We start from the raw sequence: 17092 nt of genomic DNA on the forward strand, positions 1-17092 counted from the left end.
AGTGGAGCAGGAAAGCCCTTTCTGCAACACACCCTTTGTCACAGAGATCCTCCCAGCTGATTTCCTGAGCTCCCTAGGCAAAAGCTGTGAGAGCACACACAGAGCTTCCTCTCTTCCCACATCCTGCGTGGTGAGAGAAATTACATCTATCAACTACTGTTCACAATGGCCCCAGTGACCCCTTGGCAACTAATGCAGGAGATGCAATGTCTCAGCATCATATTCCTTTCTGCTGTCCATGCCCTGAGGCCAGGATCTGGCTTCCAGACATTCTGGGCAGAGTTGTGATGACACAGGCCACCTCAATCTGTATCAAAACAGCCTTTTCCAGTGGGAACACTGTGAGAGTGCTGGGGAGAACCTCAAGAAATCCAACTGTTTTTAGCTGGATTATATATGAAGAATGGTGTGTTTCTGTTACTACCAATAGTAGGCAAGATCACCTGATGAATAGGAATCTCCTTCCAAAGGCATATTCCTGTGTACTGTCATTAGAAAAGCTTCATAAGGCTATGCTCTGTATAATTTCATTTCAGAAAGCATGCATAGCACAAGTAAGAAAACAATTTGTTAAAGACTACATGAAAACATTAGAGATGTTTATGTTTGAATACATTTCTAATCTTACATAAGCAGGTGGATTTAAATGCTTTAGAAAACTAGGAGTATTGCAGAGAAGACGACAAAAAAAAGTGTAAAAAAGAAGTTGGAAAGAGAGCACCATATGAAAATCATACTTAATTTAAACGTCTATTTAACAAGCTAATTAAATGCTTCATGATGTTACACTGAAATTTAAGTAAGCTACCTAGGAAGTCTGAAGTCAATAGCAAGAGGATTTTACTTGCAATTCTAACTATCTTTCAGAAGATATTCTAGCAATATAGCAACTAGCAACTGGAAAAGAAGAAAAGGCCTCAAGCTGTGCCAGGGGAGTTTCATCCCCTCTGGTCTATGAAATATTGAATGTGATACTGTAAGTAATTTTTAGATTTATTAGTACTCATTTATCATGACTATATTGTAGCTGTAAATCAGTTCTTAAATTGTATCATTATGTTGTACACTGTTGCTTTATGAAAGTGCAACACAAGATTTTAGCAAACAGTGCTGTATTTTTTTCATGTAGCTCCTTGATTGAACATATAATATCTTTAGGCCACAACGAAAACAAATATAATACAATATTATAGTGCAAGTATTCCTTTTATTGCAGGAATAGTATCTGTGGGATACACTGATCTGACCAAGGATTTCAAAATCACACTCTTAAAGTATCCAATGCATTTTCAACTAATCGATAGCTATGGTCTTCAGTGAGCTGCCCTGACAGTAAAAAAGATTCAGAACTTAATCTAATCTTAGTTATATTCAATCACACTATTCTGCTTGCTAACAGATTTATTTCTGAAAAATGCCACGATGTTCCTCAAGGATCAAAAAGCAAGAGAAGTTTATAAAACAGTACACTAAGAACTTTGGACAAATGCAACTGCTAGTCTGAACATGTGTAACACAACTATTTTGTGATTCAGTGTTGTAAATACAGTTTGTATTTTAAACCTTTAATAATTTTAGCTGCATACAAAAAAGAGAAGTAGTAGGTTAAATTATAGCACCTTGTGTGACATTTGTTTTAAAGAATACAAAGATTCCACCTTTTAAAAGTGAAAAAATTACAACTATTCTATTTCAAGTCCACTATGCACCTGTTGTTTACAAGGAAACTCAATTACGTGTAACGAAGATGTGCATAAATATCACAAATTTAAGGCACAAAATGGAATTTGAAAGTTAGAGATATAGCAAATCCTCGCTTTTTTAAATCAAATTACCTGATACACCAGAAAAAGGTGCAGCTACAAATTTCAAAAGAGCTGTATTACCATAGAATCATTGAAACTAAAAATGGAAACTGCCTATTCAAGTACATGGTTCAAACTCTTGTGAAATCTAGATGAAAACTTCCCAAGAAATTGTATGCATTGATAAGCACTACTGTGTCATTCCATAACAGAATTGATCTCATTAGCAGGATCTTTCTCCTGACATTCATTGGCTATTTACCTTGTTTCAAATTCATATAATCAGTTCCAGTTGCACCCTCACACTTAGAAAGCCTCTTCCTTTACATGTATTTGTCATATAAAAAAAATTATACATATTAACAACTCAATCTTTCTGACTTCTTTCTCACTTAAACTAATTATGGTTTTGTTCTGTAACTTTTCAGAAGATTGCCTCAATTCTTGAAGTACCCAAAAATATAAGACTGTACTCCAGATACCACCTCAGCCATCACAAGTATTCTGATTTCCAGCTGCCTAATGCAGCACATCTGCATATATATTCTTCTTTTGACATTAGTGATGCCAGAAGCAATTTTGCTGCCTATGTTATCAAAGCTGCTTACCACATTACAATTCAGTCTTCTCTCTCTCTCTCTCACTAAGTATCCAAGTTTCCTCAAATGCATTACCGTCTCTCTGAATCTTTTAGGCTCTGTCTAATTTGTTGAACCTTTCCCACTAAGGTATCATATAATGCAATATCATCTGTAACTTTCATTAATATACAGTAGCTCCTTCTTGCAGGTGATTGAAGACATTGAATAGAATTAGGTCAACACAGTGTAAACAGTTAGTGGAAAGGGAGCAATTAAAATTGCACAATGGGATGATTCAAAGCACAATTTCTATTTTAAGACGTTATTTCAAATATATTTTATCCCACAGAGCTATTTATAAGAAGTCAAATATCTCACTATAGCTACAGTTTCTAAATGCAAAACTGAGATTTTTCTGCATACATAATTTGTGTAGAATAGCAAACACGATGATAATCAGACTTCCTCTGCAAATGAGGCCCATTCTAGCTACTTATCAGAGAAACGTAGGCACATCGTCTGCTCCTCAGCAAAAACTTTTAAACACTCAATTTGATATCTGTTATTCTACGTATCTGTAAAACTACAAATGAAAATACAGTGAGATCCAAATTTGCACTGACAATCAAGGATTCAGCTGCTATCCAAAGTCCTACTGTAATTCAAAAATTGTTGAACACTGTGCTACAGTACTTATAACAGGAAAGATATTCTTTAATATAAAGCTTAAAAAACATTCAAGCCGCCTAGACTATAACAACCACAATTACCCAATTTACGCTCTGCTGTTTTCCAGAAGACACACTTTCTGTACAACTTATCAACTCTCCTTCTGTTCTTGATGATGACTACAGGTCATAACACAACTTTCTGAACAGAAGGCACAGTAGCCAACTATTCCAACACTTAAAGCTATTTGTGAACCTATTGAAAATAAGAAAATAATTTGTTTGAAAAATTAAACAACTAAAAACCAAAGTGAAACCGAGGATGAAAAGGTAGGTCTGAAAATATATCAATTGTGAAAATAATAGAGTCCATGCTATTTTATGCACAGTTGTTTATTCTTGTTCCATGTTTTAAAACTTGGACTCAGAAAAATCACAGGAAGTACTGAGGTTTTACCCTCCTTTTTGTTTTCCACCAAAAGCACCATAGTTACACATCTTGATTCAATCGTCCTTTTCCACAATCACTTCTCCATGAAGCACCCTTCTTCTCTGCCGCAGCATGTGGAAGTAGAGTTGTGGAAATACTTGATAAAAGCATAAAAGAAAGCAAATTAGATGACAAAATTCAACAGATCACATAAAACACAATTTTGCAGAATGAGTAAAAATTATGGCACGCGGTGCTGCAGTTGGTTAAGGTAAATAATAACAAGTCATTAATATTGCAGTGTATTACAAAACAATAATTACTCAAAAGTCAGACAAGGTCCCCCTAATATATACCCTGTGTTCAAGGACCCTTGCTTCAACACTTTCTTTCTAGAAACAGGACTTAATCACATTTGGTCAGTGCCTGAAGCATTCAAATGTGTGCTAAGGTAAGCATGTTTGAGTTAAGACTTTGAGGATACAAATTTAACCTACTTGTTCAAGTCTCAAGTGAGGAGATCCCTCTCTCCTGGCCCTCTGTCATCTATTATATTACTGTCCTGATGACAGATTTGATTCTTCTACTTATTGGCTAGAAAACCGGATTTATTCCTGAAACATTAAGTTATCTAAACAGCTGTAAAACCATTAATAAGTTATGACAGCTTAGGTCATTTTTTACTCACATCAATCTCACTTGCTGGCCTTCATGATTTCTTGTGACAAAAAATTTCACAGTGTATGTACATATTATGGAAGTCTATGCTTAAGGTCTCGTTTTCCCTTTATGAATGCAGATCACAGACATTTTAACTTCAGTTTTCCTCCTTCTCAGTTTCTCTCTTTAACCTGCTACCTTGTTTCTAACCTCAATGTACAGATTATCCAAAATATTCTATTATATATTCTGTTAGTAATGTTATCTAAAATGTTACATATTCCTAGTTTGATCTAGCCCCATTCATGGCACTCTTTCTGAATCAGTTTGCTTTCTCCTTGTCTCCACTGCACAGGTACCTGCATAGGAAGAGAAAGACAGATAGTCTCTCTACTCTTAGCTTAGTTCAGCCAGTTGATCTGTGGCTTCTGGTATCCATTAAGCACAAGGACAAACCGATTAAACCAATGACTGAAGATGCTCTGAGAGGTTTGAGGGGCAGGGAGAGAAGGGATGATTTCTGTCAAAATGAAATCTTGGAGAATATAATTTCAAGTTTTTCCCAAGCATGCGTGAAATGTGATTTTTCAGAGATAAATGAGCATTAGTAGCAATAACAACACAGCAAATCTCTGGTACTACTTGCAGGACCATTTTTAAGCCATTGCTTCAAAGTGGCTGAGGCACTGGAAGTCTCAGTAACACAGTTACAGACATTTCTGCGTGTAAGCAAAAAGTTTTTTTACTTTGTACAAGTCTTAGAAATGCTTTTAGCATTTTCATTGAAATTTTTGACAGCTTATGTGCTGAGACAGATAACAGGACAGAAAATTTCAGTCTAACCAATTAAAGCATAGCAAAGCTTGGAACAACAGAAAGCAGGCTTTTACAGTAGAAAATGTTCAGCAAATTTTGCTAATGACTGATAATATTAAGCTGCTAAAATGTTTATACAGTTAAATAATACTTACATGGCACATAGGAGAACATGACAATAATTAGGAAGTAATAGTAGTCAAAGGAGACATTATATTTGTTGGGAAGTCTCAGTGAAAACATTCCTGTTTTCTTCACATAGGGTAAAGCAGCATATATGGTTAGCAGTTCACCTGCAACTCCAGCAGGATACAAAATGATAAAAAAGTTGTATCTGCATTAAAAAGTAAAAAAATACTTTGTGAGAAACACTCCACGAATTTAAAATTTTCTCTTGTTATTATTAGTGGCACAGAAGTGTATTACAGTAGTTCCTGCACCAAAATCAAAGACCACACCCTGACTTGGCACAGAACACCAGTTTCATTTACTTTGGAGAGAGATGCTTAGATTTACAGAGCATGCGTTCCTCAGTGCTTTTATTTAAAACAGTGAAGTATCAGGTATCAGAGTGTTTGTATGTCTTTATAATAAAACAATCCTTAAACTTGTAGTCTCCAATAATGATTTTTTTTACATGTACTGATCTTGCTCCTGTTGTCATTTGACAGGATTCAGACCAGGACTGAATCCCAAATTCAGATGATCTTACATATTTTCATCACAGTGCATGCACACTCGGCCAACTGTATGTATTTTAAATTATTTGAAGATCATGAAAACACTGAGAAACATCAGCCTGTTAAACTTGCTACCACATGGGAAATTCAAATAATACTACATTTACCACTAATGAAAATCGGAATAAAAAAAATAAAAGAAAATGGCAGTGCCAGAGACTCATCAGATCCATTTTAAAGGGAGAACAAGATGTTCAAATCAAAGGCAAAGTTTAAAGAAAATGTGGTTTGAATGGCCATAGGCCACATAGGCACTGACAAAATGAAAAACTGTAACCAAAAGGCTTTGTGCTGTCCTTACACACAGTGCAACATGGATATGCAGGTTCTCCTAAGGAAAAATTCTCCAGTTCATGCAGGGAACAGCAATGACAGCTGTTGGACAGAGAGAAAGGCACAATGTGCACTCCCTGACCAAAAGAGATGAGATCCAAAACAGCAGCAACTAAACATGAAACCCTCCTAGAAGTAAATGGGCTTGCAGATCAGAGTAGAGATTAGGGAAATCACAGAATGGGTCAAGTTAGAGGAGATCATAGTGGGTCATCTGGTCCAACTTTTCTGCTCAAGCAGGGTCGTCCCAGAGCACGTGGCAAAGGATTGTGTCCACACAGTTCTTGCATATCTCCAGTAATGGAGACTCCACAACCTCTCTGGGCAACCCATTGCAGTGCTCAGTCACCTTCACAGCAAAGAAGTTCTTCCTAATATTCAGGTGGAACTTTCTGTGCATCAGTTTCTGTCCATGGCCTCTTGCCCTATTGCTTGGCACCATTGGGAATATTGTAGATTAGGGGAGGTATTAGAAGGAACTGATGCAATGACTTACACACAGTGTGTCTCTATGCAGTTAAAAAAAACCCAGAAATTCTGAACTAAAATTTGAAGCATACAAATTCCATTAACAACAGACGGGAGAATCTTTTACAATTATAAGCTAAAAATCAAGAAATTCCAGCTCTCTTGGAGCACTGAATTTATGTCCAGTTGTGCTGTTTGTTTATCCATAAATCTTGACATGATATTTTAGACTCTATGAAAAGACAACACATTTTCAAGTGTTTTGTTTATAATATATTTCACCATATATCTCTGCTGTTGGAATATCGATTTTCCCTACTGTCTATATTAAGGAAACAAGATCTTGTCATTCAAGACACACTGACCTGATGGCAAAAAGTATATCTGTCAATGGATGCTTACTTCTTCCTGAAGCCTATATAAAAAACTATTAATGACAGCCAACCTGATTATTTTTAAATTTGTCATTTAGTTCTTAAACATAACCAAGTCTATCACCTTAGGTACTAGAAAAATACAACATATTATAGGAATGGACATAAATATCAAACATATCAAAGAAGTATATTAGAAGCATCAAAACTGAATTTTCTATAAAACAAAAATGAAGGAAAGTAATAAACTCTTTTAAATAAGAGTCACCTGCACTGAATGTAGGTTAGATATTTTCCTTCTAACTAACAATCCTAAGTCTGTCTTACATGTATTTTAAAAATAATGAATACAGAGAATACTCTTCTAGTCTCCTGATAAACAGGCAGTCTCCGTAATATATGTGATCTAGTGGCCAACCCTAGGTATGCTTCAAAATCCAAATAGTTTTGACATGGAATACACTTTTTATGTGTGCTAAACTAAGTCAGTAATTAACTTTACTACATGGATATAATCTTACGAAAGCTCTGATAAAGCAGAACTTCATATAAAGTAATAATATGCACACAGATTGAGTGACAACAATGACCACGTTTTCAAAGAACTGACATCCACAAAGACTAGCATAGCTGCTTAATTTTGGGCACAGTATTCAAAAGCATCTTAGAGAGTCAAACTTAAGTTAAAAGATGACTCCAAAAATAAAAAAAAAAAAATTAAAAGTAAGTGAAAGCAGAGCTCAAACTGTGAGGCAAAGAAAGCAAAGAACAAATCACACCCCAAACATCTCAGCTAAAATACTTTTAACATTTAAAACTAAGCAACGATAATCCCAAGTACAGAAAGCAACCAACTTGCACTTTGCTGACACATAATGAAAGCTCAGAATTCTGCTCTCCTGAGTATTAGTTCAGCATGCGTGAAACTAACATGCACAGAACCATGAGAAACTGAAGTGCAAGATGTCTCCACCTGGCCCATTTAATGAAGTATGGCAAATGGTTGAGCAGGTTGAATGTGTAGAAGGAATATCGAGTAATCTCTGTCACAGTCCATACCACCAGAAAAAGAATAACGCTCTCCTCATTCTGGATCTGCAGAAGTATAAAGAACCAACATTTTCTTTATCCTTAAGCCTCTTTTCTGTGCAAATGCAACAGACTTCTCTCTAAGATTCATGGAACAGAACTAACATGTTGTAGAAAAAGAAAATTTTGTCATAAAAGTGATTTGCTGAAACCATTACCAGGTACAGTCCATTATCAAATGTATTTACTAACAGACATTTTGCAAACTGAACAATCTTTATCTATTATGCAAATATCAAATATAAAACCCTATAATTATGCTTATTCCTCCTCTTTGTTCTCTACCTATAGTTTCACTACACTAACGGCCCCTCTCTTTTATTTGTGGTTGACTTGTTTATTTTCTTAGTCCTCAAAACAGCAAGAACAAAACAATGCTACAGAAGATATGTACTTTTCATAATCAGTTTTTAACCATCCTGCATTTCACTACTCTGTCTCCCAGACTTTCTCTTACTTTTTATCTTGCTTCTTCATCACTATATAATGCACATCTCCATGAAACTTTAGATGAAAGGAATTGCTTTGTATAATCTGCTAACTGAAACTTGGTCACAAAAGATCAAGTTTGGCAGACTTCAGAGAGCTCTAAGATAGTTAAGTAGGTGGATCACAGATGGCTCATTAAAGGAAGAGTAGTTGGTAGATCAGGAGCTTTGGGTAAACCCACTCAACAATCCTGTTTAAGTTCTGAGTCATTAAACTGCCTCATCAGTAGGTAGCACATCTACTTTTTCAAAACATCGCTCTTTTTCACTCTGAGTGAACAAATAAACAAAAGTCCCCAAATACAGAGAAGGCACCTGGGGATCTATTACAAACACTACCTTCTGAAAGGAAGAATTACATGCAAGTAATTTCTTTTCTTTAAGTGGGAGGAATTTTGTAATACGCTTCCATGCCTGAAGGCTGAAAAGCTCCAGGGATGTCTGTGAAATAAAATAAAGTAACACAAGTTTTGTCAAAATTACAAAAAAGGGAAATGGTTTTTTAAAATAAAATCCAACACAGTGACAAAGCTTACTATTATCTCCAAGATGCTCAAAATCCACAACTCTGTCAAAAGTCAAGAAGAATGGTAAGTGCTCACAAAATCACCCCCTAAAATGTGTGTGTTAGAGAAGGTGGATTTCACCAACATCACAGAAAAAATGGGGATATAAAAATAGTACCAAAGTCACAAACAAAATAGGAACAACTGAAATGCAAAGACATCCAAACTAAGAAGCAAAAGTAAAGACAGAATTAGGCTGTTCTTTCCCTCATGAAATTAGAGACAAACATAGATAACCCAAGCTTGGATTCATGTCACAGTGCTAAATCCAAGCTGAAGAGCTTTTAAGTAAGTATGCAGAGAATTTCTATCTGCTGCCTTGCAAATCTCCAGTCAAGTGGAGAGATCTGGGTCTGGCTATTATCACTGACATGCCTCTCACCACCTAAAGTGACCCTGAACATTCATGCCTGCTAAGCAATAACAGCATGAAATACAATCAGACATACATTCGCATGTATTTTTTCTTGGACACAGCTTGACTTACAGTACTGTAGATAGAGGAAATAAAATAAAATAAATTACTGGATATGCTAAAGATCTAATCCACTGCAGATAATAAAAATGGCAAAATGCAGTGCTATAGTTCAGCTTCTATGTAAATATTCAATATAAAAACCTTGTTAATCTCTGAGACATTTTCAAAAAAAAAAAAAGCTATGAAAAGCCTAGTCCATGTTAAGAAAAGCAACAGTAAAGCAAAAGATGCAGTGTAGAAAATTAGTTCTCCGTGAACTGAAACAAAGCGATTTGGTAACTGAGGCAGGTGCTAGGATAACCCATTTGCAGAAAGGCCTATGCCATCTGCTGGTGAGACAGTTTAATGGCTCAGCTTTTCGAGTTCTGAAGAAACTCAGGAGCACAAAATCCTTCACTTAGTTTTTACACACCTTTCACAGAAAGCAGACTTCAGAAACTGACCCGAATGTCCTAACTACTAGCTGTAAGCAGTCTGCTTCTTTCATTCTGCTAACGAACCACTAGCCTTACCATAGCCACCTACAGCAGGGCAAACAAACCATAGTCATTTATACAGGACCTGAACTGCCACTGTGGAATGCTGGGTATGAATTTACGCATGTCATCAACTGTTAATACCACCATAACATTTAAATTCTGAGATAGTTTCTAAAATCAACTGCAAAATCACAACCATGTTTATCCAAGTAAATTCAATATGAGATAGCAATTTAAAGACATAAATTTATATTCTATTTAGATTAATTCTGCAAGTGCTAATTAAATTTTTTGAAAGGGAACTGGTAACACTGTGGTAGATTTGCTGCTAAATAACAGTCACTGATCTCGCCTAGGCAGACCACAGCCAGCACAATGCCAAAGACACTGCTGATTCACAGGTAAGACCTAGACTCAGTCTCCTGGGAAGAAGCACATAAATTCCATTTTCTAACTCCAACTTCCAAGATTGCACTCGAGTATGTAAGCATACTCATTAAGGATTACCACTTGTTTTTAAATTGGTCTTCCTTGTGATATGAGAACTGTATTAATAGCTTCTCCTTAAAAACAATCAAAACATAACTTGCTTATGCACCTACCTGTTTTATACTATGTGCAATGAACCACACCATGAAGATTCTTGAACTCACTTGGACCCCAGTCACAAGCACAGATGTGCGAACTATTCCTTAAAAAGAGAAACATGTTATCTCTGTTCCACAATTCATGTTGTAACTACTTATAGGAGAAACTAAAACAAAGAACTCACCAACTGCACAGTGGACTACCTGTAAATAAAAATAAGTTAGAGGTTACTGATGTGCAGCATGTCACTAGCTACACTATAAGCATGGCCTTTTGATATTGATATAAAGCTAGGCTTAATTCTGAAGGGAAGGTTCTTTTGCCTCCAACTAACAGTCTTTAAAAGAAATTCACGGCCGAACCCTGGCAACCAATGGGCTCAGGATTTCAGCTGTGCAAACACATGAAAGACATTTAATTTCAAAACTAATTGTATATATCAGACAATTAGATATTTACAAAGCATTTCATTTTCAACTAGTAAGCTTCCCTTCCATTACCTTATTCAAAGAACAATCTTACAGGACAGAATTTTACTATATACAGCTGTTGACATGATTTTAATAGTTTGAACTAGAGGTGTTATAGGCAGATTGAGGAAAAAAGTTAAAATGTAGATAGGCACTCTTTGTTGTGCCTAGGAAAGAACTGCAAGTGCTCAGTAATCCCAACAGTTTCCTTCCATAGATGTACATGAATCCGGTCCAGAAATGAGCAGAAGCAGAAAAGGCACAAAGGATACTAAGTCCAGTATAAGGAATAATAAGTAAACTATAATCTCTGGAGATGGTGGTGAAATACCTACTATGCTAGAGGGTTGATCTGCTGGCTGGAATGCTTTTGAAATTTTGCTTTTTTCATTCAAGATTCTCAAATAAAAGCAGTTGCCAGGCACTGTTTGATTTAAAGAAATACTAGAATTAAGTTTGAAAAAAATGTGCCTACTTGTTTCAAGTAATCACCTTGGCCCCCCTTCATTAAATAATAAAAAGCCTTCATGAAATAATAAAGTTAAAAGGACTTTTAGTACTAAAATAATACTTTGATTTTAAATTCAGGATAATAATGTGTTTTGCCTATGATATGCAGTATCCAGTAAAGCAAACTAATGTTTAAAATTTACCTCAAGCAAAGCAAATGTCTGGAAAAATTTAAGCGTCTTTTGAACGCTTCTGAATAAGCCTCTATGTGTTCCTTTCTGTATATAAAACCGCACCATGGCAATACCTAATACCAGCCACCTACAAAAGAAAGAGAATGGATACATTTCAAATTAGAATTCTAAAAATATCCATCCACCATAAATAATTTAGTAGAGTATTTTTCTTTACAGAACATCTTTGCTTCTTCACTTGTCAATGTTCTGAGATCATAAAAAATATCTTTAGACATAAATATTATAATGTTATGTAAACATTACACTCTTATCTCTTTACTTGGAAAAGGATGGAGAATGACTTGCTACCTTTAGAGGATTGACTTGAATTGAGGGAACCCCCCAAAACCACCCGTCCATCTGACTATTCACTAGTAGGGACTACATATTTTTACTATTAAATCCTCATGCATCTCTACCGCAAATTACTGTTATTTGAAAATACACAACGAACTTGGCACTGAAGCCACTGTTTGGGTGGCAGGTTTGAATGAGTAAAGGACCAGAACCTACGCACGTCAGTTTTACATTTTTCACAGCCTCTCAACTCATCAATTTCGGGACTGAGCAGTGATCCGAATGCTTCTGTTTGTGATTGTCCAACTGAAGTTACCATTACTATCATGTTTTCAATAGTGTCGGGAAGTGATCTTTAAAAATCAGGTGGCAAAGTGGTAAAAGGTGGGTGTTCTATGCTCCTGGCTTCCAGAGGCAGGTATATTTAACTAGCACATTTGAGGATGCCGGAATTTTTTTTTTTTTGTTGAGGGGGGGGAAGCTGAAAAATGATGCCAACTAATACCCCTTCCAATGTAAAAGAAAGAGAGTAACAGTATCTTTTAATCATACTAGAATTTGATACAAAACTTAAATTGAATGGAAATTGAGATTACAGAAAAGTAAACTTCTAAACTGTGGTGGATTGATTCCCACCGTCAGCCCAAACTCTGTACAATAACCCAAGGCATGTGCAATTCCTTCCACATAATAAATCTGTATTTATATAATTAGGATTTTCAAAAGAGTGTACTATACATTCCTTAATCATAGAATCATAGAATGATTTGAGTTGGAAAGGACTTTAAAGTTCACCTACTTCCAACCCTCCTGCCGTGGGCAGGGACACCTTCCCCTGGACCAGGTTGCTCTGAGCCCCATCCAACCTGGCCTTGGACACTTCCAAGGATGGGGCAAACACGGATTCTTTGGGCAATGTGTGCAAATGCCTCACCACCTCCACAGTAAAGGATTTCTTCCTAATATATAATATAAACCTGCCTTCTTCCAGTTTAAAGCCATTCCCCCTCGTCCTATCACTATAGGTCCTCGTGAAAAGTCCCTCTCCAGCTTTCCTATAGGCTCCCTTCAGGTAACAAAAGGTCTCAGTAATGTCACCCCGGAGCCTTCTCCTCTCCAGACTGGACAAGCTCAACTCTCTCAACCTCTCAGACCTACACCACATTCATAAGACATCAGACTAGCAAGATGACTCAAAACTTTCCACACAGACTAAAGAAAGTACAAAAATTCCTTAATATAGACACAGACATAACCAGAGCTATGGATGGCTATTTTGAGAGGTAAAAATAAACCCCCAAAATTATAACAGTTTTAGTTTAACTTCTCGTCTGATGATACTGGGAAAAATTACTGTGTTCTTTCATTCTCCATAGGTCATAGCAAGCACGCTGTACAGTGACATGAGCTCTGGCTAAGGAAGGGCCCAAGTGACAAAGCAGAGGTGTCTGAGAAATACTCAGAGGCAGATTCAGAGAGCACATAAACATTCAGAGAAATACCTACGTAAACATTTGGATAAATATTTAACTCATCTGCCATTCCTATACTCCTCTCTAAGCATAAGGTATTGGCTAATACTGGAAACGGGGCACCAGGAAATACTAATCTTTTTGTCAGTGGCGCTGTGCTGTAACAGTGTGAGAGTCGCGTGGATCGTGACAGGCCCCGTTCACCTTGGATGGCACGTACTTCAGTATCAGCCCCTTAACAACTCTTACGCAAGGTGGCTACTGCTATGCAGTCACTTGGCGTGGCCCATTCCAGCACTTCATGACAGCATTTCAAACTCACATAGTTAGTCAGGCTTACCCACATGGTAGGAATGATTCCCCTCCTTGATCCCTTCTACTTTAAGCCCACGAATCCGATCTGCCAGAGCTCCAAAATTTTCCCCTGCTAGTGCTGCTTAGATTTTATAATGGATTTTAAATAGGAGGGGATTTTTTCAGGTAGTCTCCCACCATTGTGGAAATGAGGAATTACTGAAATATCACATGTAGTTCTCCATAGTAAAGCTGCTCTGTTTTATAGGGAAGAGTTTAACAAGAAAAGGGTGACAGCGAGTTTACATCCAGCTGGCAGCATGAATGGTGACAGCAACAACTCTGTCCTAGCCCTAGACTGAGAAGTCATAATACATCTTACCTAACAAGACATTTTATGTATCTTGTTCCATAACCAAAACATTGCAGAGAGAAGTAATCTTGGACTACACTCAGAAGCAAAGACTGCAAATACATTTTTCTTAAATAAATTTTTATGTGGACATGCATTTCTGTAGGTGAATTTATTTAGGTGTCAGTGGCTTTGACTTTGGATCTCAGGAAAGCCCTTGTACTCAGTACTGCATATCACAAGGAAATGGAAAACACTTCCTAAAATAAAGGTAGCATTTCCAGTTCGGGCGTCAGTAAGACTGGGTATTCATCTGTCACTTTAGTCTCTTAAACCTGTGTTAGATAATGCTGTTATGCATTAGTTTGTTAAAACTCTGGAAACACTTTGCTATGTTGCACTGTCTGGACAACTGGACAAATATGCTGTTCTAGCTACTTATTTATCCTGGGTAGTACCTTTGTTAAATATTGCTCTATTTCCTAAGTTTATTTTTTCTCTTAAATTGTACCCATAAAAGATTATAAGAATTTGTTCCTCTCTCTTTTTTTTTTTTCCCCTTCATTTCCACATAAAATATCCAATTTTGCATGTCTTAATCCTTTTTGGTAAGAATGGCAGATGGGAGAGAAGGAAGTGGGAGATACTGAAGCTGCACCTTAGGTCAAAACTAATATGGTTCAATAATCTTTTAGAGACAAATAAACGTCCGTGGCAAGAGTCAGTGTCCATTAGCAAATTCACACATGGAGCACAAGTCTGGGAATTCAATGAGGCAACTGTAACCTGCCAGCTAGAAAAAAACTACGTTTATTAAAAGCACTTTTCAAAAGGTGCTGCAGCAATATATGAACAGACTCAAATATATGCTCAAGATTCAAAGATGATAGAGAGAAGAAAGCCATTAGGATCATACTCCTGGCTTTCTCCATCAGTACATGAACTCCTGCTTCAACTACAGCATGTCAGTTTTGCACTATGGAATTCAAAGGACAGAGAGTTCAATCACTGGTAACCAAAGTAAAACTGTTCTAATGAATATGATACTAGAAGTTATAAAATGGTTCATTCCTAGCTTTCTTTTAAGCATGTGGAAATTATAGGTTGGAGGTGTTTTCCCCCAATAATTAGTGAACAGGGCAAATTTTCATTAAATGGAAATATGTGCGTCAAGCACTAATAGCATAAACCTGAGTGTTCTTATGATCTGTTCCACTTTCCTTAGAGCAAAGCCTCGCAGCACAAGCTCAAATGAATTCCCTGGGCTACTGCAACGCTTTCCCCTCCACCCGCTCATCACCAGCGACCACCGGTTCTGCGCGCTGCGCTGTGTCCCCTCCGGGAGTCGGGGTGGGCTTTGCTTGCCAGAGTCGGGGCTCACGGAACCGAAGGCGCTGCCCCACGCGGGACCCCGGGGCGTGAAGCTCCCGGCGGCACCGAGGGGCGCTTTCGCCTTCCCATCCGGAGGCGGGCGGCGGCGGCGGCTGTGCCGAGGGACGCGTCATCCCGCCCGGCATTCCGGTGCCGGCTATACTTAACCTCGGCGGCGGGCGCCGGCGGCCGGCAGCGCTGCACCGTATTAGGCAATGCCCGGCGGGCCAGGGTAGCCCCGGTCCCGGCGGCTCTCCCGCATCCCCGCTCTCCCGCCCCGTAGCCCCCCGGGCGCGCCGCGCCCCCGCCGCGCTGCCCCGGCCCCGCCGCTCCGCGCCCCGCCGAGCCGCCGCGCTGCCGCCCGCGCCCGCTCACCCCGCGGTCATGGCGACGTTGTAGAAGATGAGCCAGGCCGTGGCTAGGGCGCCCAGCTTCCGCTTCTTGCCCTTCTCTTTCTCCTCCACCGCACCGTTACCGGCTCCGTCCTCCTCGCTGGACGCCATGGTTGCCCCGGCCGGGCGCGCACGGCGGGAGGAGGGGCTCCCTCCGCGGCGTGGCTCGGCCGCTGACAGCCGGACCCGCGCTGTCTCTCACCCCATCTGTCTTCCCCGAGGCCGCTGCCGCCGCCAGCTGCTCACATGGCCCTGCACGCTCCTCCCTCCGCCCCGTGGGGCTCCCCGGGTCAGCCAGACCCGGTGGGGGCGGGCGAGCCTCCATCGGGAGAGAGATCCTTGTGGCGTGGTACCCGGCCTCAGGCGGCAGCAGCGGGCATAGCCCACCCCAGCCAAAGTGACAGAAAATAGTGAAGTTCATGGAAACACAGAAATGTGTGTCTGAGGTTGAACATCTGGGAGTCTGCTCAGAGACCGAGTGGTGGGAATATGCCCAAGGTCCCCCTCTCAGAGGCCAAACAGGGTGACCTGCCAGGGTTGACCTCGGGGAGAGAACACCTCCTAGGCTGGTAGATTTCCATAAATACCATCCTCAGAATATGAGGAACAGTAAGGCCCACACCTGAGAAGGGGGAGATTTCTTCCAAGGGACTGAAGAGCACCCAGCTGGCAGACTGAAAGATGACATTTGAATATGCATGTTCCCTTGTAACTCTGCTCTCTGTGCACACCCACAGGGAAGCTAAGCCAGCACAGGGAGACTGAAGGGACTGTCTCTGGAAGGGGACAGCCTCACCCTGAGCTAAGCTGATGTGACATGACCCTTCAAAGGTGTTGTTGCACCTGCTATCATGACACCTGTCTCCGTCTGTACTAGCCTGGGGATGCCATTCGCTACTTGGGCAGTGTACATGTAGCCACAGGCTCCTCATTTCTGCAGCTAAGCATGATGACCATGGCCAACTTAGCTCAAACACCACAAACACAGCAATTTACTGACAGAAGAATTCCAAAACTGGGTCAGGATATTTTTGAAATGCTACTTGGTCAGTCCTAAAGAATTTCAAGAGTCCAAGTCTCTCTGCTTTAGGATGGAGTAGGTTATGTCAATGTTAAAAACATTAGATGGGCTCAGTTTGAGGGCCTTCACAGAAAATATGTTCCATGCAAAAACTAAGTCTCCCCCTCCTTACAA

At 39.1% G+C, this 17092-nt stretch overlaps 1 protein-coding gene across 2 annotated transcripts; it reads right to left on the reverse strand.

The window, feature by feature from the left end:
- Positions 1 to 3429: 3429 nt before the first annotated feature.
- Positions 3430 to 16128, reverse strand: HACD1 (3-hydroxyacyl-CoA dehydratase 1). 2 transcript variants are annotated; one of them, XM_027901595.1, is made up of 7 exons: positions 15881 to 16128; positions 11687 to 11804; positions 10748 to 10766; positions 10578 to 10660; positions 7849 to 7970; positions 5116 to 5294; positions 3430 to 3641 (listed from the first exon to the last, which is right to left on the reverse strand). In XM_027901595.1, the coding sequence occupies exons 1-7, from the start codon at positions 16006 to 16008 to the stop codon at positions 3559 to 3561; spliced, it is 732 nt and encodes a 243-aa protein (XP_027757396.1). In that variant the 5' UTR covers positions 16009 to 16128; the 3' UTR covers positions 3430 to 3558. The 2 variants fall into 2 exon arrangements, with proteins under 2 accessions (XP_027757396.1, XP_027757395.1); XM_027901594.1 differs by having other exon boundaries at positions 10578 to 10666; positions 15881 to 16124.
- Between the last annotated feature and the right edge of the window lie 964 nt (positions 16129 to 17092).

Source organism: Empidonax traillii, unplaced genomic scaffold, assembly GCF_003031625.1.
Source record: "Empidonax traillii isolate 1590-97213 ecotype Southwest subspecies unplaced genomic scaffold, ASM303162v1 scaffold801:size538433, whole genome shotgun sequence".
Taxonomy (NCBI): domain Eukaryota; kingdom Metazoa; phylum Chordata; class Aves; order Passeriformes; family Tyrannidae; genus Empidonax; species Empidonax traillii.